The sequence below is a fragment of the Diadema antillarum genome, unplaced genomic scaffold, assembly GCF_040938485.1.
Source record: "Diadema antillarum isolate AM-2024a unplaced genomic scaffold, OU_Dant_1.0 scf00000075, whole genome shotgun sequence".
NCBI lineage: Eukaryota > Metazoa > Echinodermata > Echinoidea > Diadematoida > Diadematidae > Diadema > Diadema antillarum.
This window is the reverse complement of record NW_027270964.1, coordinates 1,807,525-1,834,959: the sequence shown is the minus strand read 5'-3', so window position 1 is coordinate 1,834,959 and position 27,435 is coordinate 1,807,525. Positions and strand designations below refer to the sequence as shown.

The 27,435-nt window shown below is 38.8% G+C and overlaps 1 protein-coding gene across 1 annotated transcript; it reads right to left on the bottom strand.

Annotated features, from left to right (window-relative positions):
• Nucleotides 1-394: 394 nt before the first annotated feature.
• Nucleotides 395-13,879, bottom strand: LOC139717397 (uncharacterized). The gene is made up of 4 exons (XM_071628894.1): nt 13,765-13,879; nt 11,196-11,333; nt 6,088-6,225; nt 395-635 (listed from the first exon to the last, which is right to left on the bottom strand). Exons 1-4 carry the CDS (start codon nt 13,820-13,822, stop codon nt 496-498), a joined length of 474 nt encoding a protein of 157 aa, XP_071484995.1. The 5' UTR covers nt 13,823-13,879; the 3' UTR covers nt 395-495.
• Between the last annotated feature and the right edge of the window lie 13,556 nt (nt 13,880-27,435).

Sequence of the window (27,435 nt, the reverse complement as noted above, 5' to 3'; positions counted from 1 at the left end):
CATTCTTTACCATTACGTACCACTCATCTTTTATATCAGCATAGGGATGGCAAAAAGGAAATCCTATCAAGAAGCACTACCATCGCTAATTGTTTTAAGCTCCCGAAATACTTGCATCTGATTGGCTGAGAACAACTTTGTCCGACAAACTTGTCGGACAAAACGCTTCATGAAATGCCCCCCCCCCCCCCCCCCTCCCCACACGAAATGGAATGATTAATCAGCCCTGGATACTAGTACAATGTATACTGGTTATACTGCGCCTGCTATAAATGAGACTAAAACCGCTGATCTATAAACAAAGAAGAGACACTGATCTCTATCTATATATAATGGAAAGTATTTCCTACAGAGATCAGTGAGTAGAGATCAGCTACAGTATTTTGTCATCGTTATCATCAGCATTGTACGTGAGAGGGCGCTATACGGCGTTCCGAACACTAAACGAATGGTTCCGAAGTACAGTGTATTCCGAAGATGCTTCTCCATCCAGAGCTAGGCCAAGATATTCACTCGTTCCTCGCAGCGGCTTCCGGTGTAACCACGGAGGCATACGCAATCGTAGTCTCCATCTGTGTTGACGCACTGCGAGTCATTCTGACACTCACTGGTTCGCTCTGCGCACTCGTCGATATCTGAAGGAAATAGTAAGAAGTAAATGAAGACGTTTGAGGAGAAATGGGAAGATCAGAAAACAATTAAGGGAAATTTGGACAGGCAGGCTTACAAAATATTTTGCCTTGCGGTGGGAGTGAGTGCAGTGGGAATTTGACAGTCATATTCCCATAACAACGTGCATCATTATGGTTACTCTGACCTGCCAAACATGCTAATTATCATGTTAATAATATGATTTATAGCTAGCTTTCTAAGGAACAAAAGTCTAAATATGAATATGGATTGAGTGAAAGAGGCAATATTAGTAGAACACATCAGCATTGATCAGTGAAAGTGTGAGCAAAATCCGTCGATTGATTCAAACGTTATGATTTTTAAAACTTCGGTGTCGTCATTGCTACAATGATGTCATTTTGGACAATATTATACAGAGAATTCCAGAAAATCTCATTATTTATGAAAAAATCGCTTCACTTAATGGACAATATAAATAACAAAATATACATAATACTTTTTGATTTTGTGGAATTCTCTTCATATTTTTCCTTGTATTATTGTCCAAAATGACGTCATTAATTGTAGCAGTCTCATGTAACAATGAAGGCATCGAAGTCTTACAAAATTACAACTTTTGAATCGATTGTCCGATTTTCCAAAACATTTTACTGATGTGTTTTACTAATATCACTACTTTCACTCAATTCACACTGATGTTTTTAGAGGCTTTGGTTTCCTTTAACAAGTTCTTGGTTTTCTTGTTTGAGTTGGCCACAAACGTTTATACATGTAAATCACCGGCGGCATGTTGTGTAGCAGTTCACGGCTTATTATGTGAGAACGTAATGACTAAGAATGCTATATTGCAAGATGCGTGGTGTATGAGTGATATTAGAAACTGATACAGAAAATAAATATGGTTGAAAAGGCCAGAGGGAGATTTTTGGATCCATGAAACTAAAATATAACACATCCATCCTCGGAAGCAAGTGAACCGGAACACACGACGTATATATATATACTAGCAGCACCCGTGGAAATCCACGGGTCTGAGGGGTTTTATTTTTTTTATGCCTCCGCCACGAAGTGGTGCCGGAGGCATTATGTTTTCGGGTTGTCCGTCCGTCCGTCCTTCCGTCCGTCCGTCCGTCCTTCCGTCCGTCCGTCTTTCCGTCCGTCCGTAATGAATTTTGTGGACAAGGTAAAAATCAAAACCTGTTGAGGTATCCTAATGAAACTTGGCATGTATGTGTATTAGGGGGTGAAGTTGTGCCTATCAACTTTTGGGTGCACGTGCTCAAGGTCTAAGGTCAAAAGGTCAAGGTCAAATACATAAAATTTCACTATTTCCACCATATCTATGCAATGCCTGAAGATATTTTCTTGAAACTTAGTGTATACATGTATTACCCAATTTAGATTCTCTGGTGAAAGTTTGGGTCATGAGGTCAAAGGTCAAAGGTCAAAAGGTCGAGTAAAAGTATTAAAACTTCTTTTTTTTCTCTGTAAATTGGAAAATTGTTCAAGGTATCTTCATGGAACATAGTATATACATGTACTGACTGGCAGTGATTATCTAGAGAATGTAGGGTTCATGGGGTCAAAGGTCAGGGGGTCAAAGGTTAAGTGCAACACTTCAAAATTTTACTATTTCCCTCATGTTCATGCAATGCCAGCAGGATTATTATTATTTTTTTACACTTGATGTATGCATGTGTAACGTAATAGAAATTCTCTGGAGAGTTTTTTTTTTCTTTTCCTTTTTTTTTTGCCTCAAAGGTCAAAAGGTCAAAGATCAAGTGAAAGTGCTGAACGAACTTTTTCCTCCATATCTCGGAAGTGGCTCAATTTATCGTGGAACTTACTGCATATTTATGCATGTTCTACCTGAATATGATTATCTTATGAATTTTAGGGTCAAAGGCCAGATGAACATGGTAACAATTTACTATTCAGTACAGAATTTGCACTTTTTCTCCATACCGGTACCATGAAAATTACTGAATGCATAAATGTATGAATGGGTCAAAGTCAAGTTAAAGTCCTTAAATCCCCAAATACATGCTCTCCTATTCATCCAATTAAACCAAGGTCAAGGAAGGTGAACATTCAACACATTTGTGACAAACTTGTCATTTCATTATTTTGCCAGTTTTGTGAAAATGTAATCACACATTGTCCACATGTACTATCTAGACCTATTAGGAGAATCATGCATTATGGCGGAGGCATACCAGTCGCCATAGCGACATTTCTAGTTTTCTCATAATACGATTTTGCACATTTTTATTGAAGAAATAAAAAGAAAAGTCTTCTCATTCTTTCGTTAATTGTGCTGTCTTCTAAATGACCACCCTTCCCAGAAATTTTATAATACATTTTTGTAGTATATGCCAGGCGATCCGGTCCATTGGTAGGGATCATTCCCGCCACTACTTGCTTTTATTATAGAACTTGAGTTTCGAGGGGTTATTTTTGCACCCGTTGAAGTCCAACAGTTGTCTTGTTGCCCCTCATCCCTCCCCCCCCCTCACGCACACACACATTTCCACCTCCGCAGGGCAAAAAACAAAAACATTCAGGGAAAAATTACCAAAAACGCAAATGAGATTCCCCGAAAGTTCTGCCCACAGGTTGTTCCCGTCGAAACGGGAAGATATTAATACTATGACTTTGATTACCCCCTGCTCTTGCATCCACGCGGGCACCCGCGGGAATCCACGGCTGGTCTCAAGGCCTCGGTTTGTTTTATGGTTTTTTTTTCATGTTTCTTTTCCCCACGTTATGAGAGAAAAATAAGATATTTTCGTCTTCATAATTTTGCTCCCTCCTTTTTGTTTTTAATCACCAAAACTTGGCTTGATATATCATATTGATATAGAACTACATCTGCTTCAGATTGTACATTATCATAATTAATATTAGGCCTACAATTATTGCTCCTATTATTGTTATTATTTTATTATTATTATCATTATCCTTATCATTATTATTATTATTATTATTATTATTATTATTATTATTATCATCATTGTTATTATTTGGGGAGGGGGAGATCATAGTCATCAGGTTTAATCGGCACCCGTGGGAGTAGGTTCTCACGACCTCGTATTTGTTTTCTTTAATATTTTTCCCATGTTATGGAAGAAAGATGAATATATACATCACTGCATTCGTCTTCATTTGCTCCCTCTTTTTTTTGTCACCAAAACTTGGTTTGATAGACCATAGAACCACACATTCTATTTCCACTTGCAATTTTAAAAATAGGCGGTCGGCAAAGCGAGGTTTTCCTCTACGTCCGCTCATCTTATGAATATGTATGATTACAGCAGCTCTGCAGTAAACGAATGGACACAGCTGCGCGTGTAATCTGATATGTAAGGGTACGATCGGCAAATATATTTAGCCGCGTCCTAAACAGTCTGCGTACAATGACACCGGACTTGAGAGCAAACGGCGAGCAAACTAAATGACGTACCTGAGCTGCATATGGTATTCTGCAGTTGTGCAAAATACAATTACATAACCAACGTTCGTTGTTTTCATTTGGGGACGCCAATAATGGCGAACTGTACGTAAATGCCCTTGTAGTCCATATCACGCACACACAGATTCGTGTAACCATCGTCAATACATTCAGTACACGTAACAGGTGGAGGCAAAGGTACATCACAGAACTATATACACACAGTGTAGAGTGTGTATATAGAGTTCTGCGAGGTACATTGTGTGTGTGCGTGCGCGTCCGCCGGAAGATGTCAGAGATTTCGCTGCACCATCATCTTTAGTATCCCCCCAGTGTCTCTGCAAGCTAAAAGATGGAAGATCGAGAAAGCAGGAGGCCAGCGCAGGTTCTGTGAATATTGAAACGCTCGGCTCTTTCGTCACGCACAAAAATGCATTATGCATGTAGCTAATTAATTTTTCTTTTTCGTCCTCGACGTCGACACGGAGGCGGAGAGGGGACGAAACCCGCGCCATTCGATGTAGGATACTCTCCTGCGGCCGACGGCACCGGTCGCAACTGCCCGGAGCCGACGGCTCGGGAGGAGATAGAGAAACCAGCAACGCCGAAATAAAACAGGAAATACATAAGGCCGCGACAACAACAACAACTTCGAGTATTATAGTATAGGATATATATATATATATATATATAAACGTGAGAGAGCGTAAGAAGAGAAAGAGATCTAGGAACTCGGTAGCAGCATATAATTATGAATATATATACTGGTAATAAATCACTGATGAACCTTTAGTCATCTTCTTGTGAATACGTTTGATATTGCATATGTGTGTGTGTACAATGTATATAGATATAGACAAAGAGAATATATATACAATGTATATATATATACATATACACACACACACATATATATATATATCAATGTGCAGTATGTTTGTAAGTTTGTGCTTGTGTGAGTCATGCTCACATTATAGGAAATGCTAAACCATGGAGCTAAAATCTCCATGGTTGAATTCTCAGGAACAGTGTTTATGTTGTATGGATGAGTGGGAGAGGGAGAAGGTCTCCTTTCTCGGTGATTTGTCGGATATTCTGTTTCATCGGGAAGGTTATCATAAGTTATCAGCACCCGAAAAAGAAACCTCTCTAATCACTGCTAAATAATTATGGCATGCAAACGTGGTTTGCAAAGAGGAAGTGTGCTCTCCGGCCAACGAACGTAGTTTCCATAACACTATAGTACAAATGCCCACTCTGGGTTGTACTGGACATTCACAGAAGTACAGTGGTCAGTGGTGGCAGATCTTCTGAAAAGCCAAGCTAAGTGCTCTTTTATTATTTCTTTTATTTCTTTTTAGGGATACTCTTGCACAGACACATAGAGAGCGAACTTACATTCTGTTTACAGGTGGACTTTACCACTCCTTTTTAGAGTTCATAGATCGTGTTTCTTTTGCGTTTGTGTGTGTGTGTGTGTGTGTGTGTGTGTGTGTTTTGTTTTCAATTCTGCTGTGGTCCCACACAGGCAAAATATCGTTTCATTTAACCAAGTCTCCTTTCAGCATTACTCTCACCCTTTCCCCCATTATATTCCTTCCCCCTTTCTCTCTCTCTCTCCCTCTCTTCTCCATTTGTAACACACACACACACATATATATATATATATATATATATATATATATATATAACTAAAACATATCATGCAATTGAAATATGTTTTTCTGTGTGTATGTGCGTATAATACATGCGTTTTGTTCGTTCGCCGGTATTCCCGAAGCGCGTGTTATACAAGTCGCTAATTTGCGTGCATGCAGTGTAACATTAATTTTGAATTCTCTCTCTCTCTCTCTCTCTCTCTCTCTCTCTACACACACACACACACACACACACACACACACACACACACACACACATATATATATATATATATATATATATATATATATATATATATACATGACTATTAATCTACGTATGTATTATCAGGGAGCATAGTTTACCAGAGCATGTTCTCCCAGGGTTACCGGGGTTGCCTTCACGATATCCGGTGGTACAGGAACAGTTGAACGAGCCCGGAATGTTGATGCAGGATGCGTTGTTGAAACAATTGTGCGTTGCTAAAGTGCACTCATTGTTGTCTGAAGAGAGCCAAAAGAAACAAACGGAATAAAAAAAGGGGGGACACCATAAAGTATTTCCCAATACCGAACGGATTCATGACGCCCAAAGTCATTGTTTAATTCATAAATCACGCACTCAAATGACGTTTGAATACAAGCAATCTTGATAAATACTAGTCACATCATTATGAAGAACATCAATCTGAGTAGGCATCTATGGGTATACACACCAGGGCAGGGGCGTCACCAGCATTTTTTCAAGGGGGGTGCGTTTTGACACTAAAATGTTTACGAGATTTTTTTGGACAGACATTTGGAATATAGGAAGCTCTCAATCCCTAGACTTTTACTGTTTTTTTTTTAGGGAAACCAAGCGGGGAAAGGGCACCGGCGTAACTAGGATTTCATCTTGGGGGGGGGGGGGGTGGGGGAGGGGGGTTAGTATGCGAGGGAGCGAGCAAGGGTGGGGGAGGGTGTAGAAGTGCCGGAGGGGGGTGTACCCCCTATAAATGGATTATGGAATGACGGTGTGAAACGACAAATTACTGGCAACGATATCAGGAGACTGGCATAACGACTACATGCGAGCGAGCGGAGCGAGCGAGCTTGAAAATTTTGACATTTTACAGTCCAAGAACTGCCGTTTGTAGCCATATTTTTGTGCTTTGTAAATTAAGGGGGGGGGGGGGGCGCGTACCGGGCGCAACTGCTGGTAATTACTGGCAGCAACATCAGGAGAATGGCATAATAATTAAATGCGAGCGAGCAAAGAGAGCGAGCTTGGAAATTTTGACATTTTACAGTCCAAAAACTGCCATTTGGAGCCATATTTTTTCGCTTTGGAAATAAAGGAGGGGTGGGGGGCGTAACGGGCGCAACTGCGGGTAATTACTGGCAGCAACATCAGGAGAACTGCATAACAATTAAATGCGAGCTTGAAAATTTTGACATTTTAAAGTCCAAAAACTGCCGTTTGTATAGCCATATTTTTTTGCTTTGGAAATTAAGGGGGGGCGCACCGGAAGCAACTGCCGGCAATTACTGGCAGCAACATCAGGTGAATGGCATAACAATTAAATGCGAGCGGGCGAAGAGAGCGAGCTTGAAAATTTTGACATTTTACAGTCCCAAAACTGCCATTTGGAGCCATATTTTTTCGCTCTGGAAATAAAGGAGGGGTGGGGGCGCAGCGGGCGCAACTGCCGGTAATTACTGGCAGCAACATCAGGAGAATTGCATAACAATTAAATGCGAGCGAGCGAGCGAGCGAGCTTGAAAATTTTGACATTTTAAAGTCCAAAAACTGCCGATTGTATAGCCATATTTTTTTTGCTTTGGAAATTAAGGGGGGGCGCAACGGGCGCAACTGCTGGCAATTACTGGCAGCAACATCAGGTGAATGGCATAACAATTAAATGCGAGCGAGAGAAGAGAGCGAGCTTGAAAATATTGACGTTTTACAGTCCTAAAACTGCCATTTGGAGCCATATTTTTTCGCTTTGGAAATAAAGGAGAGGTGGGGGCGCAACGGGCGCAACTGCCGGTAACTACTGGCAGCAACATCAGGAGAATTGCATAACAATTAAATGCGAGCGAGCGAGCGAGCGAGCTTGAAAATTTTGACATTTTAAAGTCCAAAAAATGCCGTTTGTAGCCATATTTTTTTGCTTTGGAAATTAAGGGGGGGGGCGCACCGGGCGCAACTGCTGGCAATTACTGGCAGCAACATCAGGTGAATGGCATAACAATTAAATGCGAGCGAGAGAAGAGAGCGAGCTTGAAAATATTGACGTTTTACAGTCCTAAAACTGCCATTTGTAGCCATATTTTTTCGCTTTGGAAATAAAGGAGGGGGGGGGGGGCGCACCGGGCCTAACTGCTTGTAATTACTGGTAGTAACATCAGGAGAATTGCGTAACAATTAAATGCGAGCGAGCGAGCGAGCTTGAAAATTTTGACATTTACAGTAAAAAACAAACTGCCGTTTGTAGCTATATTTCTTCGCTTTAGAATTTAAGGGGGCGCATCGGGCGCAACTGCTGGCAAATAATGGCAGCATTATCAGGAGAGCATAATGATTACATTCGAGCGAGCGGAACGAGCGAGCTTGAAAATTTTACATTTTACAGTCCAAAAACTGCCGTTCTTAGCCATATTTTTTCGTCTTGGAAATTAAGGGGGGAGGGGCACCGGGCGGAACTGCTGGCAATTAATGGCAGCAACATCAGGTGAATTACATAACGATTAAATGCGAAGGAGCGGAGAGAGCGAGCTTGAAAATTTTACATTTTACAGTCCAAAAACTGCCGTTCTAAGCCATATTTTTTCGCTTTGGAAATTAAGGGGGGGCGCACCGCGCGCAACTGCAGGCAATTACTGGCAGCAACATCAGAAGAATGGCATAAACATTAAATGCGAGCGAACGGAGCGAGCGAGCTTGAAAACTTTGACATTTTACAGTCCCCAAACTGCCGTTTGTAGCTATATTTTTTTCGCTTTGGAAATCAAAGGGGGGGGGGGGGGGGGCGCACCAGGCGCAACTGCCGGCAATTACTGGCAGCAACTTCAGGAGAATGGCATTACGACTAAATGCGAGCGAGAGGAGCGAGCGAGCTTGACAATTTTGACATTTTACTGTCCAAAAACTGTCGTTTGAAGCTATATTATTTTTTTTTTTCGCTTTGGAAATTAAAGGGGGGGGGGGACCGGTGCGCCCCTCCCCCCGGATCCGCCACTGTAGTCAAGGGTGTGGGTTTATGTTCATGTCTGGGGGAGATATGACCAGCGAGGTGGCGTCGTGGAAAGGATGTCCAAAATCTGCACTTTAGAGCATTCCCTAAACTAATTGTGTTTGTTTGTGTGTGTGTATTATATACATGGAAAAGTTAGGAACTAGGTCAAGTCTTTTTATTGGCAATGCAAGACATTTAGTATGTAAAGCAACACTGCAAAATCAATGATCTCGCTTTGATATAACGAAGCGTGAGGTACAAAGGTGTACATTCTACATCACATTGCGCAACATTGTAGCGACTCTTCGTTCGGATGTACTGAGTACACTGCGCACATCCTGCTTATAATATGCAGAATGCCAACCAGGAATCACGCTAAATCACAATCTTTTGTCGCGTTCGGGTTTTTTTAACAATGTTTCACACTATATACCTATTTAATTATGGTTAAAAGAAATCATAGAAAAAATATCTTATTTCTTGATCACGCTTTCATTCAAAAAGCAGTTTACTAACACTTGAACTACTATTTCGGTAGGTTTTTTTTTTTTTTAACCAGCGGATTGGGAGGGGGCGCACCCCCCCCCCTCCGTAGTTACGCCACTGCTTTTGGGTGAAATAATTGGACAGATTTCTTAAATTCTAACAAAAAAGCAAGAAAATCTTTTCATCGCGGGAATTATGATTATGTGGGGTGGGGCAAATGGTGCGCTTGCCTTCCAATATTTTTATGGGGGCAACATTTTTGTTTTCTTTCAAAAGCAAGAAAATCTTCTCATTACGGGAATTATTAATTATGGGGGGGGGGCAAAATTCAAATATGCTTGCCCCTCCAATATTTTTATGGGGGTAACATTTTGTTTTTCTGTCAAAAAAAAAGAGAAAATCTTCTCGTCTCTGGAATTATGGAGGGGGGGGTGGGCAAAATGATATGCTTGCCCCTCCATTTTTTTTTTCATTTTTTTTTAATGAGGCTAAGGCTCGCTCTTGGGCTGGCAATATGGATTGGTCAGAAGTAACGTACATAGTCCCTACATACTTGTAAGTAGCACACGTACATGCAAACGTGTATAAGTGCTCCGTATCGCACGGATGTACGATACGGTCGATAGATAGTAAACACTGTAGAATACTAATAGATATGTATAAAATCAGTGCTGCCAGAACCAGGGGTGCGAATTGTTTTTGCCGACGATTTGTGTGTTTGTGTGTGTGTGTGTGTCCCTGGTGTCAAATATCTAGAAAAAATAGAAAAGATTAATTATTTTGCGTCCGGCGTTGAGGTCGCTCGCAGACTGATTTTTTTTTTTTTTTTTTTTTTTTTTTTTTTTAAGGATCTGAAGGGGGGTGCGTTCGCACCCAACGCACCCCCCCTGGTGACGCCCATGCCAGGGTGATCACGTTGCATGGAAAATGTTGATCGATTTTGATGTGATATTGAGGCACGGTTATATAGGTTGATAGGCCTATAACATTTCATGCAACAATCTCATGAACGAAAATTATTCTGTTTTCGGTAACGAACCTTTGAATTAGCACAACAAAGGTTCGGAATAACGTACCCTATACTTCATTTTCGAGCTAACGATGGGTATAGGGAATTTGTGTGTTGCGGTATAATGAACCTTCGGGTCAAGTGAACCTTCGAAATAACGAACCATTGGAATAACGAACGTCACCCTTTCAAAATCGAGGATACCAGCCACGTGGAGTCCTTGTGGCTCAGTGGGTAAGCCAAAGAGCTCTTATTCTCGAGGTGTCTGGTTCAAGTTCGCTAGCAGCAGCCCTTTAAATAGCGTTTTGTCCTTTGTAAACAATGCATTGTATCCTCATTTTATCACTTTATCATTCATTCTCATCATCTATTTCGGAGGAGGAGTTTGTTCAAAAGTACCTAAGTATAATAGGTGATTTCTGCTTCTCATATTGTGGTATAATTCAGTGTGTGTGTGTGTGTGTGTGTGTGTGTGTGTCTCTCTCTCTCTCTCTCTCTCTGTGTGTGTCTGTGTGTGTCTGTGTGTGCATGTTTGTGGGTAAATCGGTTCATTCTGCATTGCATGGTAGAATGATAACACAATCATGTACACACACAACCATAACTGAGAATCTGAAGAACAACGTCATAATCAAAAGCAAAGACATTTTTAAGACACTTGTGATGAATGACGGACAACAGGATGTGGGACTACCCATCTGCTCATTCAGGTCTACAACCAGAGAACATGAAATAAATTCAAAATAGATAGACAAACTCACCAGAACAGTTTCTTCCGGGGTTAGATGGCTGCTGGTCAGTGTAACCGGACGGGCAAGAGCAGGTGAAGCTTCCGTCCAAGTTTCGGCAATGCGGGCCGGAGAAACAGTCGTGGATTCCTGTGGCACACTCATCGACGTCTGCGAAATCAGGACGATATAATATTATAATTAAAGGACAAGTCTACCTTTATTATACGGATTGAGGGAATGCAGCCATATCAGTAGAGCACATCAGTGAAACTTTGAGAAAAATCGGAAAATCCGTTCAAAAGCTATGAATTTTTAAAAGTATTTGAGTCACTGCTGCATGAGAAGACTACTACAGTGTATGATGTTACATGCGTAGAATGAGAAAAGGAAAATATAAAGCGAATTTCATAACTTGTTTATTTTATGAAAAAATGCCCATTTCCTCGACTTGCACTGACGTGTGTTAAGGATTATACATGTATTATTCCCCCTGCCTACTGAAAGAGGTTAGTCAAGTGTTCTTGTATTATGCGAGACAAGTGAAAATATGTTGAATTTTCTTTACATCATTCCAGACATGTGACATCACCTGTAGCAGCCTTCTCATCCAGCAGTGACTGAGGAAAAACTTAACTTTCAAACGGATTGTCCGATTTTACTCAAACTGTCACTGAAATGAAACGGAAATGAAATAAAAATGAAATGAAATGAAATGAAATGTGTTCTAGTAACAATGCTGCATTCACTTAATCCACATATCTATGAAGGTGAACTTGTCCTTTAACCCTATCTTAACTGGAGGGGGGGGGGGGGTCAAATTGACCCCCTCGACATTTCGCACCATGATTCCGCAACGCGCAGAGATTTGCCGCGCCATTTCATGAATGTTTTCATTGAAGTCTACCGCATAAGTTGAACGCAAATTTGCGACGTCCGGGTACACCAACTCAAATTCGTGGTATTGTGAGCAAATCCAATACAAATTGTGTTTTTTGTTAAATTGATATAAATCAGATTGTTTCATTCTTTATTCATTGAAATTTACCAATTCTAATGTAGATATAAGCTCGAAAAAGTGCCTACAACAGATATAGGCAAAAAATGATAGAAAACAAAAGGTTGAAGAAACAATAACATACATCAGAAATTAACACAATACAAAACAAAGAATATTAACGTTGATTGTGCTTTTTTTTGCAAGAAAATTGTTTGATGTGTTTGAGGAATTCTGACACAAAAATTTAGCCATTCTTCAGTCTTTTGAATGGAGTTATAGGTGAAAATAAGATTCATTCATAAATTTGCATAACTAGTTTATCAAAAATATGAAATTAGTATTTTTCTATTCTATGACCATGTAATCTTGTAGTGTACATCTAGCTCTATGTTCAGGCAAAATTTTGCGGCGATCGCGCCATCAGCGGCCAAGAACTTGGTCTCAAATGTCCCAGTTAGAATAGGGATAAGGGAAAGTAAATGATCGAGTTATCTGACAGTCACGTCGGGGAGATTTGATAGGAAGACAGGGTGTGCTCATTATAATTGTTACAGTTCCTAATTCCGAAATTTGGTAGTTCCAAAGGTTCGTTTAATTGAAAATGAAGTAAGATTTCTTATTCCGAAGACTTGATAATCCGGAAATGAGAAGAGGTTCCCAGATCCCGGAATGTTCGTTCGTACTGACCATCTCACCATTTTCGGAATAACGAATCCTATTCCAATTTCGGATGAACGTATTTTCGGGGAAAAAAAACCGCATCTTATTTCATTTTCAGAATTAAGAACCTTCGGAAAAACAGACTTCCAGAATAAGGCCACATTAAACGAGTCCTTTTTCATTTTCGGATTAACTAACCTCTTGGTATACGCAATTTGTGTGTTTCGGAATAACAAACCTTCGGAATAGCCAACATCACCCCATTATGATATATTCTCCTTCCAGTGTCTTTGCAATAACTGTCGTCTGCACTCTTCAATTAACTCTTGGGTAGCGGCATCTTGTATAGGGCTATAGGCCTAAGGAGTACATAGATTGATACAATTACATAAAATGTTATTTCCCGCTAGTCAACTTGCTAGTGTAACTACAATAATAGTATATGATCATAAATGAATACAGTAAGAATTATGTGATATATGGTTAATTCTCTAAAAATTACAGATTAAGATTTATTTTGTATGAAAGGTAGCTGACAGGGCCTTTCTAAAATATTTCACTCTTTGGTTGTAGATATTGTACTTTGTTCTTTGTATTATTCTCTTATATATATTAAAAAAGTGAAATATGAGTTATAGTGATATGTTTGCATATTCAAGAGGAATATTATGTGAGTACATGTATATTCAGTGGAATATTATACTTATCATATATATTTTTTAATTGTTTTCTTGGATTATCTAATTGATTAATTAAAGTGTCAGCTTGTTAAAGTGAGAGATTATGGCAGTATATACTGCAAAATATTGTTAGCTTTGTCTTCAGTTGTTGTATGTATGCTGTTTTACTTTGCATCCAGAACGGATTTGCTTTTTTCCATGTATATGGCTCGATGAAATCGATAAAGACCAAGCAAAAAAAAAAGAAAAGAAAAATAATTACCATCGGCGCAGTATCTTCCCTCATGAGCAGCAGAGCAGACGCACTCATAACCTCCCATTGTGTTGTGACAAGTGGCTCCATTGAAACAATCATGTTCCCCGATAGTGCACTCGTTAATGTCTGCATGTGGATGATAAGACAAAGTAGAGAAGACAGTGGTTGGCGGAGGGGGGGGGGGGGGTTATGCAGACTTTCATTTGTAATATATGGATGGGGAAGACCAGGATTTGTCAAAGGGTAGAAACAAAAATAAAAGCGGGTAGAAATGGAGAGAAAAAAGGTCCAGGAATAAATGAAATCATGTGATGTTGCGGCTGTATGTGCAAATTTTTGACGAGAAAAGGCTTCAAGTTTTACTGCGTATATCATGGTGTAGTTCACGTCAGACTGTTGGAGTATTCTTAATACATCATAATCGTTTCATTATCTCTCGCGGTTTGCTTAAATCCCCTATTTTGTGGAAACTAGACAAAGACTTGAATTCTAGCCGTTTGATGTTTCATCGGGCCTTCTTTTTATATTACATATTATTCAAGCCTGCATTTACGCTCTGGGATCGTGGACATGTTTATCCAAATCTTCAACTGAAATTGTGTTCGCGCAAAGGAAGAGCGTGCACGTACACACGCGTTTAACCCTCGTCAGGCTGGGCTTTTTGGGGGCTATCCTATATGGGGTGGGGTATCTCGGGCCCTGGGATGTTGATGGGGGGGGGGGGGGACGGGGGAGGAACACATCATTTTGTCCCCCCCCCCCCCATAATTCCCGAGATGTGATAATTTTCTTGCTTTCTTTTATAGGAAACTGTCAAAATATTGTACCCAAAGTGTGCACCAGAGTGCTATATTTCAATTCTGAAAAATAATGCAAAATCTCTCTACACTCCTCCCACACTCTTCCCCGTATGGTCATTTTCATGTAGTATAGACTTATTACACTTTTAGACTGACTATGCACCAGATCTGTCTCTTAAGTTTTAAAAAAATGCAAAAGTTGGAGTGGGTTATCTCCTTTCAATTAGCCCTTTAACCGCTTAATCTCCCTCCATAAATTTATTATACTTTTGGGCTTCAGGGGTTCATTTGAATTCTAATAATGCAAAAACTCTCTCGTTTGCAGGGGAGTTATCCTTTAGGACAAGGGGGACAAGCATGTTATTTTTTTCCCCCAATAATTTCCAGAATGAGGAAATGATCTTGCCTTTTGATAGAGAACCGTCCAATTATTTTGTTTGATAGATACTTTCTTTTCTGCAAATCAATAAATCAATCAGCAAATCAATATACATAAGGTACATAATCATGAACATGTGGAAAATATACAAAGTAAATTCAAAACAGAATCGTTTGACTTTCATCAACAACGATATAAAAGGAAATTAATGATATGATATACAGCATGCACGTCTATGCAGCGGGGATTGGGCCACCATTGTAGGCGTATAGCTTGAAAAGATGGCCGGCCCGAGGAAAAGGTAGGGACGTACTAGATTCGTAACGATACAAATTATGCTGCGAAGATAGCAGGGGAAAATAAACTCTGATGTGTGATGGTGGTGAATGTGCGCGCAAGTGCTTGAAAGTGCACAAGGGCAGATAGGCTGGAATTTAGAATAATAGAATTGGTTTGCTGGAAGAGGGAACAATATGCGATGTTGCTATCGGGAGACCAACATTAATCATATAAATTATTTGTTTTACCTCGTATTTGACGTATACTGTAATAAAATGTTCTTCTTTAAGTTTGCTTTGAATGAAAACAAGGAGGCACACTGTTTCAACTCCTCAGAAAGAGTGTTCCATGTATCGGGACAGTGATGTCTGATCGACTTTTGAGCAAGTAGAAGCTTTGGATTACTTAAATGAAAATCATGGGAACGGCGGGTTGGGTATGAGTGAATATGGTCATTGGTAACTAAGGCATTATGAAAAAATGGTAGTAAATTTCGAGTGTGTTTATACATAAATATGGCAGTTAAATGTATATCATGAGCCTTTAAATATTTTTCTCATTATCGTTTAAGACTCCAATAAATAAACTTTCTGCTCCCTGAATACGCAAATCAGTTCGCATTTTAAATTTAATTTGATCATTAACATACATGGCAACCCCACCTCCTATGCCACGCTTTCTGTCATTACGAATAAAATTGTAATTTTCGATGCCAAATAGGTCCGGGGAATTGGTATGCAACCATGTTTCGGTAATTCCTATAACGGAAAATGAAAAATCATCGAGAGAAGTTAAAAATAATTCAAACGTATCAAAATTTGTACTTAAACTCCTTGAATTGAGATGGATTAAACTAAAATTGGCACAAATCTGATTTGCCTTATTGAAAAGAAATTGACTGTTGAATTCATTGATAATGAAGCTACGACTTGTGTGGTTGACTAGTTGTTGGTCATCTATTCCAAAATCAGAATCCATTTACAGTGAGTGACATTACGTTATAGTAGCATATCATGGTGCAACGGGAAGTGCAGTGCGCATCGTATACACGGGGTGTATACGATGAGGTGCATCGGTGCGTGTTGTGCTGTAGCAAACTATAGAGGAGTGATTGAAACGAAATCATTGAGATAATCTACAGGACTGCAGAGCAAGACACACAAAAACACAAATTCAAATAATATGCTACACTTAAGGGGTGATCTAGCAAGTACTGAAATTTTCACATAGTAAGAAATAAGCAGTATCATATGTCAATACAATCTCCTTTCTGAAAGGAATGTGTCATTTTTACAATATTCCTCTTTGACATTAGAGTGGGTCGAAGTGGAATGTGGGTGAAAGAAAAGAGGAAGAAATAAAGGCAGACTCCAGAAAGGGAGGGGGTGGACTGGAGAAAGCTAGCTTCGATATAACCGTGTATGATACGGGTAGAGAAGAAAGGGAGGATATGAAGGCAGAGACCGGAGGGAAGACGAGAATCTGGATGCTATACAACAGGGTAGAATACGGTTAGAAAAGACATTAAGCTGTGGAGACAAAGAACGACAGAAGAGAAGTACTGGGCAGAACTGGTTGTGATGCAACAGAGTGATAGCTGCTTTTGTCACTGAAAACGGGAGGGTACGGCATTTAAATTTGAAGGCTTTAACAACTATTTTAACTAACAAGCATTCAAAACAAAGGCAATGACAAGGTAATCACACAATGACGTAACAGCGTAGGACGACTATACAATAAAGACATTCTTGCTAACAAGCAATCAAACAAATAATACATTTAATAACAAATAATAATAATTCACTAATTATTGTGCAACAGATCATTGAATAAAAATTCTGAAAATGCAAAATCTCCCTCAGGAGGGAGGGCGATATCCTTCCCGTTAAGTTCCTTTCCATACACTTTAGTACACTTGGGAGATTGACAAATTTCTGAATTCAGTATTTCATCAAAAAGTGTGCATCAGATCTGTCACTTCAATTAAAATGAATTCAAAAGTTCCCTAATCCCTTTTTAGGTTACCTTTACCCCGCTTGGTCCCATTCTATAGATTTCGATTCGGCACACTTTGGGGATTGACAGTTTTCCGAATATTCCGTAAAAATTTGCATCAGGTCGTTCTATTTATTTTAATCTTTGTATGCAAAAGTTCCGTCATGTGGCATTTGTTTTTCATGAGTCTCATGTACATTGTTGGTGCCATGATATAATTATACATGGACATTAGCTGTTAACAAAGTAGTTTTTCTTCATTGCCTTTACAATGTATACCAAAACATATCAACAATACAATGAATGATACAGTAATGCTACAACTTAAGTTTATTAGCTTTGATCATGCAGCCCTCGTACATGATACATTCTAAGAAAATAGGAGGGAGGGATGACTTGCTAAGAGATAGGATAGTAGAAAGGAGAGAGAGAAAGGACAGGTCTGTCTGCTTTCATTAAAGGCTTACACAAAGTTGGATCACCTGGATCACTGATCATTATTGTAAGGAATGACAAATTTTCTCACCGAGGAATATACCCGGATGAACAGTTGCAGGTCATGCATGGTCATGATTAGGAAATATACCCGCTCGGCAAAAAGAGAAAGTAAACACTTTTTCAAGTTAATATTTCTCATAGAATATTTGGCTAAAAGTTAATGTATTATACAGCATATTGAAGGTAATCTAATTGACTATCAACCTAGTAGGTCAACAAAAAGGGAAACTTTACGCATGAGTTAACACTCGTTTTTCTCCTCCAAAACAAAAAAAAACACAACATCCCAAATTGCAAAAGTGGACAAGTTGTCATTCATGCCTAAGTGCTCTTCCATATAACAATAAGAAAAAAAAAGACAAATTCAACACAATTATATACATGAATTAAGTTGCAAAAATAAATCTTTGATTTTTATTATATCTTTGAAGCCCAAAATATCAATAAAGGCAAAAAATAAGGGAGAAAATGAAGAATCTTGGGTCAAATCAAAATTCAAATGAAAAAAGAGAAGCAATATCTTAAAAAGGCAGAAATCTCAGTTTGCTCTCAAATTAGAAAAATTGCAAAAAATATTTGGTTTCTAAATTTTATCTCATGAATCCTTGAATTACTAAATAAAAATAGTGAAATAAAGAAATTCTGTATATCCAATCATCTTTACGCCATTACTCCGTATGTCATTAGAAGTTTAAGCTGACAGAAAATTTTTATTTCCCCCTTTAATTTCCCACTTGTTAGTTTGAGGTTATAAAGGGATAAAGAGAACAAAAACTTGATTTTGCTATTTCATTCATGTCTCTTATTCTGTTAAACTATTTATTTGTTGTTGTAATCGTTTTCTTGCAGGGTATATTGCCAAATAAAAGACAATATGTCAAATTTTGCAATTTTTCCTTTTATGCCTTGGAGGGCAAAAATGAATGTGTTCACTCATGCGTAAAAGTATCCCTTTGCATTAACCTACTGGCTTGATAGCCAATTAAATCACCTTTAATATGGTATATAATACATTGATTTTCATCGAAATCTGTGAAAAATATGAACTCGAAAAGTGTTTACTTTCTTTTTTTTGCGTAGTAATTAACATTTTCACGAAGAAACTTCATGAAAAATACACTTACAATTACAAAATGAGATCACTGATATATCAGAGCGCAAAATTGTTTTACAGCATCCTCAAAAGAGTAAATTTATTTTAAAGTTCGAATTTCAGAAGTAATAGAGTTCCAAATATCGGGTCCTGTGTGTCTTACAGATTTCAGAGCATGCATTACCTTTTCGGATCATGTAAATGAAATTTATTAAATTGTCTAGTGGGATCAGAATGTATATCCTTCCCGGTAACCTGAGTTGGTGCATATACGTACAGCTTTCTTTCGTAAAGCAATATACAGTACTGCCAGTATGACTTTTTGAATATACAATGTGAGATGTACGATGATACCAATGGTGCTTACATTTACCTGCACGGCGTATATGTATACGTTCACATGTGTGCTCGTTTTATAATACATGTAACTGATATCTTACTTACCAGTGCAATGCGTTCCGTCTCCAGCAAACCCACGGCAGCACTCATATTTGACAGCTTGATAGGGCTGATTGGGACGACAGTTACTGGTGTATACAGTTCTGTACCTCGTCCTGTGAAAGCAGCATTTTTTGTTTCTTATAGACCCTTACAACACTTGCAAGTTGAACTTTGTTCGATTTGCCTGAAACTGTACTTTTATACATGTACTTCAAAATAGCTTACGGTTTGAATAACAATGATGAACATTTATTTGTCACGTTTTGAGGCAACCATGTATTACAAGCCTAGGTTTCTAGTGGACAACTTTTTTACCATACCTATTTCATTGCTGGCCTTCAAAGCATGCATAGGTGCTTTAGTTATATTGTACTAATCATATCATATTGTACTATACGCGATTTACTTTTCGTTTTGTATTTCTATTTTCTTATTGAAATTGATCAAACAGTGTGATTGTTTTCCGCCTGCTTTATATTACATCATACTGTTCTTTGTTTAACTCCTTGCTGGATGGAAAATTAAAAACTGAATTGAGTTGAATTGAAAATGTATGCATTAATATGACTTTCTTTCACGATTTGATTGTCATGGTGTCGAGGACTCATTTCAAATCAAATCTTGGTACATTCCGAACATAAACACTCTTTACTGCAGAAGGAAAAATCATTGTCCCTGTTGAAAACACAAACAAACAAAAGAAGAAGAGGTCGGACACAACACGCTTATTACAATAATTACATGAAGTGGGTTAACACAAGCTAGACATCCTCACTAAAAGGCGAACTGTTTTTCGAGCGCATTGACATGCTTTGTTTGGCTTTGTTTGTCGAGGAAATACAAAAAATTGTGTAGGTCCCCTATACCTGAAGCTGTTGTAGTATCTTTTCCTAAACGGACACCAGGCGGTGTAGCTCTCCCGGTAGGCTTGGCGAGCAGTGCTGCACACTTCTCGATATTTTCTGGTTTGGAAGACAGACATAATAATACACGTGACTTCCAGCGCTGGAAAAAAAATGATGAATGGTTGGTATACCTTGTTTGATTTATACTCATTTGTCCATACTTAGGGCCTAATACTGGGGGAAAGGTAGGGTTAATTGTTAATAATCAGATAATACAATGGGGGAAAAGAACCTCAACCGCAATGTCATGCAAACTTGGCTGTAACCATCTTAGCAAAATGGCATAGAGTATCAATTAAAATCAGACTCACTTCGTTTTACTTTGTTTTTGGATGTCTAAAGCCTGCCGCACACTATACGACTCACGACTATACGACTGACAGACTTTGGATCTGAAATAAACAAGTGTGTTTATTCTGAGGATATTGTGATTTATTTCGGATCCAAAGTCTGCCAGTCGTATAGTCGTGAGTCGTATAGTGTGCGGCGGGCTTAAGCCATGTCAAAACCGATTTTCATAACTAATTAGATATATAACTACATGACAACATAGATTGTATATGATCTTTAATATTTCTATATCGCAAAAAAATGTAAAAATTTGGATCTCCATCTCAACTAAAACTATATCTTTCCTTTAAAGTAATATGTCTATTAATTACCGTGAAATAAAAAATAAACTTGTAATTATCCTTTCCGTCATATTTTGCATGTTTGTGCTGCACTGCAATCTAGCAGTAATAGTGACAGCCATGAGAGATAGAATATTAATCATTGATCCAAAACATTAGTTATTATTAAATTTCTTGCACGGGCAGGTGGAGTTAGCGATCACTATTCGTTGGAAACACGAAAAGTTGTAGATTCCTCAACTTTTTTTCATTCTATTTCCAATTTAGATGAAAGTTCTCTTTTCCTACTTATTCAAGTCGTCCTGAGCACGTTGTGGAATCGGACTATATAAGAAATTGACTTTTAAGCAATGTGCATATCGCTTACATGCCGTAATTATAGGCCAGTGTATCAACATGTGTATCATGTAATGAAGCAACGGCAGCAACACAAACTCATGAATACTCCTCCATAATTATACTCATGAAAGTTCAAAAGCGCTTCAACACAAGAAATCAGAAATATCTACCGTAAATGTTAGTTCGAGCTTCTAACGGACCAAAAAAAAAAAAAATCCTGCCACAGTACGGTACAGTTCAGTTCCCAAGACCCCTTATTTGATTTGATTTGATAATAGTTTATTGAAGCAAACATGCAAAGTAGTATAGCCCAAGGGCTGATTATAATGTAGTACATTATAGAATAATTTTGTAATATACAATCAAACAGCATAAATATGAAGGTTTCAACAATGACGAATAACAATAACATGAACATAAGAATATACAACATCATATCAAAACGCAAATAGAAGAACAATTATACGAAAAATATTACTTTTAAATGATGATCTTAGTTATCAATGTACAAGTAGGCACACACACATACACATGCACATCATACCCACATGTCTACAGATAAACCCATATACTCATCCCATGCACCTATTCAACTGTTGTAACAGATACACATTTATATTTGTTTTGCATCAAACTTCAAAATTTTGGAGATACTTTTTTTTCTCTCTCAAAACAAAGAGAAAAAGAGAGAGAGGGAGAAAGCTACAGTCAAAATGTAAACGTTGCATGGGTCTTTTGTATACATAGTACTACGTTACGTTTAATGATTATAGTAATACACTATACAAAATTTTTGCCCAAAATTTCTGTAGCGCTATTTTATATTCTGATTACGTTCAAGGCGCGTTACACCGAAGCAAAAGAGTGAACGTACCATAAAAGAAGAAGAAAAAAAGAAGCTAAAGGAGAAGAAAGAGAAGAAGTAAAATGTCTGCCATATCTCAGGTAAAATGATGATAAAAAGGTATACTCTCTAGATTTTAATGCTTAATGGTCCTTGACCTGGTCCTGATAGGCTTTAGGGAGGTGAAACTTACATCTCATAGCGAGTGCATTGTCCCAGTGTGGCATATGATGTCATAACCATGACGCCAATCACGACCAAGAACACAAGTAGGACGTACAGGTGTAGGCGCATCTTGAGATCTAAGTGATTAAACAACAACAACAATAACAACAAAAGCAACAACAACAACACCAACAACGGCAAAGAATACTCTAACTGGAGGTTGAATCATTATAGATGAAAAGTGGTGGATGTTTTGGGTACACTCTCTTTTTGTAATGAACCTATACTCTGTTGTTAAAAGACGTATAATTCAGAACATGAAACATGGGTGGATGGACAACTAGGACAAGTGTAATCCGCCCTTGCTCTCGTCAGATCGGATAGACGGATTTTTCTCTGTCAAGCCCTACCCAGCTATGCGGAGATCACTGTAATCATTGCTTCTGAGATGGCTATTATGTCGGCCTGCTTGCAAGCAAAACAGACGGGGTCATCCCACGAGACCGACACCCACAAGTCATACAGCCCACGAGTTCGACATTGAAAACAGGTCCATGAGTCATACATGTCACCATTCATACAGCCCGTGAGTTCGACACTATAGGCAAATAAAGCCCATGAGTTCGATAATTGATAAGTAAAAACAGCCCACAAGTTCGACAGATACAACACGGTGCTTAATGTGTCGGTCTCGTGGACCTTGTTTGTTTCGTGTCAAACTAACGGGCTGTATGACTCATGAGCTGTATAACCCGTGGGTTGCATGAGTCATGGGCTGTATAGCTCGTGGGCTGTATGACTCGTGGGTGTCGGTCTCGTGACGTGCACCCAAACAGACGATGTTGCTTTCACTGTTTAAAGGTGTTGATTTGAAAAGATGTAATGTGAGGTGTAACTTCTACTAACTCCTTATTTTAGAGATACTTCTTTCGCTACAGTTGGTCTTAAGTCTAAACACAGTCATTCTTCTGTAGTGAAGAGAATGAAATATAATGTTAACATCAGGCTCTCTAAAAGAGCAGGAACTGTACACGCAGGTCTTGAAGAGACTACAATGTATACCCTGGTGAAATGAAACTGAAATAACGAAAGTAAATGAAATAGGAATCAGGTCGTGGAAAAAATTAGAATAGGCCTATGATATTATATGTAAAAAATGATTGGACCTGGAAACAAAGGATGAAAAGAGGAGGAACTTATTATAAAATCAAGTAGAACCCCTTCCCCCGATGAAAAGAGAATGATATTACGAGACATTCTAAGATTATAATGATCAATAGGGGGGGGGGATCTATACTGGCCATATTTGCACAGGTGACTTAAACGTGAAAAAGAAAAACCTTCTACCTTAGTCATGTTTTAAAATTCATCAGAGTATTACGGAAGAGCCCAGTTGACTTGTCAGAACAGGTGATCATTAACTCCAAATTGTATAAAGTTTATCATATTTGGGATACACAAAGCGAAACGAACACTGACGAAGATAAGGATACAGTCATGATGAAAGTATAACCAATAACATGTAATAATTCTGTCGTCAATGCTGTTAATGTAGTCATGCTAAATTCAGCCAGCCTGTTCCCTGAGTATTTCAGAGATATCATTTCATTATTATGGAGATTAGTAAGCCAACAGGTTTCCAAGATTTGTTACAAAAAAAAATTAACACAAAACACATTTTTTAAAAACTTACTGAGATAAGGTGACGACTACAAGGTGACTTGGGTATAGATTGCGATCCACCAACAGTGCCAATGAACTTCTATCGTCGAAAACACTGCAATGGGTGCTATGAAAGCCAGTTGAGTCCGTGCAAAGTGAAAGACACTGAAAGAAATAGCACAAACATGGATCGAATAATGTTTTTCTCCTACTTCGGGAGGAAGTGGGGGGGGGGGCATGCTGAACGTGTATCGAAAGCGTTGCCAAATTTGGACGATTTTGGCATCAATTTGCTTGCGGAAGAGAGCGCAATCTATGATTATTTTTTGAAGGCTTCTTTTTTGAAGAGAAATCCTTTTTTTCGTAAAACATAACCAAAGTCCGACATCAATAGACTATCACATAATAGACGAGCTGCTTATTCCACTTGTCTACAATGACAGGAACTTCCGTGTAGTCAGCGGGGATCCCAGGGGTGTTAAAAAGGTGATCACGCGTTTCAGGGAGGGAGACAGAACCAATTTTGGGTCATCGTAACCAAAATCCAATGTACAAAATATATCCACTACACTGTACCCTCTTCTGTGACAATTTTATACAATGGTGCGTGAATATAACATCATATTGATCAGTTTTCTGTTACAAAAAAAAAGTGTTAAACCTGACGAACTTTTTTCTCCTTCAGGTACATAGCTCCCCAATTGAGATTCAGAAAAAAAAATCAGCAAAAAGTATTTTCCCTAACTTTCTCTTCAAAGTTAACCAATAATGTAAATAGTCACATTCATAAAATACTTGCAATTTTTTACTCTGTATAAAGTTAAATGATGTTTATTCTCATAAATCACTGATTACTGTACTTCATTTATCATCAGTTGCTGAAAAATGTCCATTATTGATGTTTATCAAATCGATGTTTCCGGTTATCGCTTACTGAAAACGTAAACATAAATAAATTCCCTTATAAGAGTTGCTGTGTATATGTCAACAGAGAAAGATTAATGTTCATTGATTCACAATATGTCTCACTTTATGCGCATATCAACCAAAAAAGGCAGCTGGGGGTAGTTCATGAGCACCGTAGTACGAATGACCTTTCCTTTGTCTTAGTCGGTTAGAGGCACTTCACTCGTTTTCAGAGCGACATAATGCATTTCAAGCTTTACGTAAAAAAAATATATATATATGGGATTTATCAGTCCTGTTCAAACAAAGAATGAACTTGCGTACACGAAATGAATTTTGCATCCATTTCATTATTTTGCATTTAATGTATCAACAATTTCTTTCTGGTGATATTGGAAAATACCACTTTTGTTGTGAGGTGGATGTGCTGGCAAGCAGTATTTAAGAGGATTACATGAATGAATAAATCATTACATCACAGTTGTTTATTCCAGTGAATAAAAAAAAAATCAACATGCCTGATGGTACGAAAGATCTCTTATTTTTCTGCTCAAGCGCAAAGTTGAACCACGAACTAGCTTGTTGCAACCCAGATGAATCTTATTTTTTTTCTTCTTCTTCACAAACACCAGTGATAAAGCAGATGTTTTGTTCTCATGACATCTTGTCCTCTCAAAGCCGGAACTTGTTAATTTGCTTTTCCCCGCATTTTAATTCTCTGTTAAGGTGCAAGTAAAGTACAGTAATGGGGACATCAAAGTGCCTAAAGAATCGAGAACCGCACCTGTGTTCCTAGTGCTCTTCACACTCAGGAAAACAATTTCATTGAAATGGAGCAGAGAGGCAAAGTTCGTTGTCCCCAATGATTTCATTCTGTCCACCCCCCCCCCCCCCCCCTCCCCGAATAACAGGTGCGCACGTCACAACTGTCGACACCCACGAATCATACAGCTCATGAATCATACAGCCCATGAGTCCAACACTAAGCAAATAAGGCCCATGAGTCCAACACTAGACAAACAGGGCCCACGAGTTCGAAACTCAGCAAACATGCCTAAGAGTTTGGCACTGAGCAAACAAGGCCCAACAGAACAATTCCCGTGATGTAATGTCGAACTCGTGGGTCGGTTTTACCTTGTGTCGAACTCGTGGGCATTGTTTTGCTTGGTGTCGGACTCATTCTCCTTATCTGCCTGTGTGATGGAATTTTCTTGTTGAATGTGTCACGTGTAGCGGTACAGGCTTCACCGCGATGCAATTTGTATAATAGAGTATTCAAACGCGAGTGCCTTGGTTTCCATTCCTATGCCTCTACGACGAAATGCTTCACAGTGTTGAAGGAGCTAATAAAAAATGTCTTTGGAGCCCGGATGCGATATAGTGTAATCATAGCCGGATAGCTCGATGTTATATATCGAAACAAGCAACGCAAGAATCCCTGTCCCCTCCCCCTCCCCTCCCCCTCCAAAAAAGAGGAAAAAAACAACAACACGCACACAACCAAACAAACACGCAAATAAACAAACAAACAAATAAAAACTCTAAAACCATTTCAATATCAGATATTATCCTCATTTCTATTGATATTCTCATTTCGTCTAGTCTGTTTTTTCGGCGATATCTCTTCCTCGAGAAAAAAAGTGGCATTTAAAATCTGTTTTATCTTATTTTTTTTTTTATTTTTCTTGCATCATGCAATTTTCCTGCTGGCAGAGTTCTGACTGGGAGTCGCCATAATGATATACGATAAAGTATGGATTAATAGATTTACCTTATGATACGATCTCTTTCAAACAGACACATGACGCAAATCTCTCGTTTGAAGAGGCTACACCCCCGTAAATAATGCCAGTGTATATCTTGGCAATCGATGACTTAAAAACCAAAGATATAAAACACCTGTTTCTTGACCCTGGCCTAATCTAAGCATCAGTCATCGCCACTGCGCCAGGGGGGGGGGGGGGGGGCACCGCGAGAGGAGGAGATTGTTTTGGTTTTGGCATGGGCTATGTAGCTCCATGGTGCGTGTGTGTGTACGTGTGTGTGTGTGTGTGTGAGTGTAGACATTCAGCGTATGCAGACAGAGCATGCCTGTACTGCAGCCCACCTCCCCAACTCGATCCACGGCTTGTACTTTATCCCCAACAGTGAGCAGCACCGGCAAACTGGCAATGCACTCCTTCTTATTCCTGTATTTTCGTTATTTACGGGTCAATTTTTTTCGTTCGAAATGTAAAATGGATGACCATAGAATTTCTCAATAGAATATAAAATTGAAAACTTTAGAAAGGATAGAGAAAATTGAGTTCACTTTGAATGGTGTGCCACAGGCAGATATCCTTATCATGCTCTTACGTAATACGACAGCTGCTGGAGTCATCAAACCCTGGCTTGGCCTCCAGGTTTGTCACGCCTGAGCAGAAAGTTTATTTGCAATGGACAAATACTTCGACTCCCAACTCCCAAACGAAAAATCTTTAACGAGGTATAGCACCCCACTTTCTCCGTGGAAGTTGGGGTCTCGCCTCAAACGAGGGATTGACGGCATGCATGCCGCTAAATTCATGTTTTTAAAGAATATTATAATGCTGGCATTTTGACAAGCACAGGATGCGTGTTGCTGAATGTCGTTGTAATGTTTTTATTATTGTAATTGAAACCGCTTCCCCTGTGTAGTATAGTATATAGGACTATGATAATTTTGTAACAGGGTGAGCAGTGTCTGACTTCATGTGCGCA

Bases quoted from the DNA above. Each gene is read 5' to 3' on its own strand.
- LOC139717397 (XM_071628894.1), bottom strand. From the start codon at position 13,822: ATGGGAGGTTATGAGTGCGTCTGCTCTGCTGCTCATGAGGGAAGATAC. The intron at 6,226-11,195 runs GTGAGTTTGTCT...GGCTCTCTTCAG, and splicing joins CCCCGGAAGAAACTGTTCTG to ACAACAATGAGTGCACTTTA. The intron at 636-6,087 runs GTAAACTATGCT...TATTTCCTTCAG, and splicing joins CCCTGGGAGAACATGCTCTG to ATATCGACGAGTGCGCAGAG.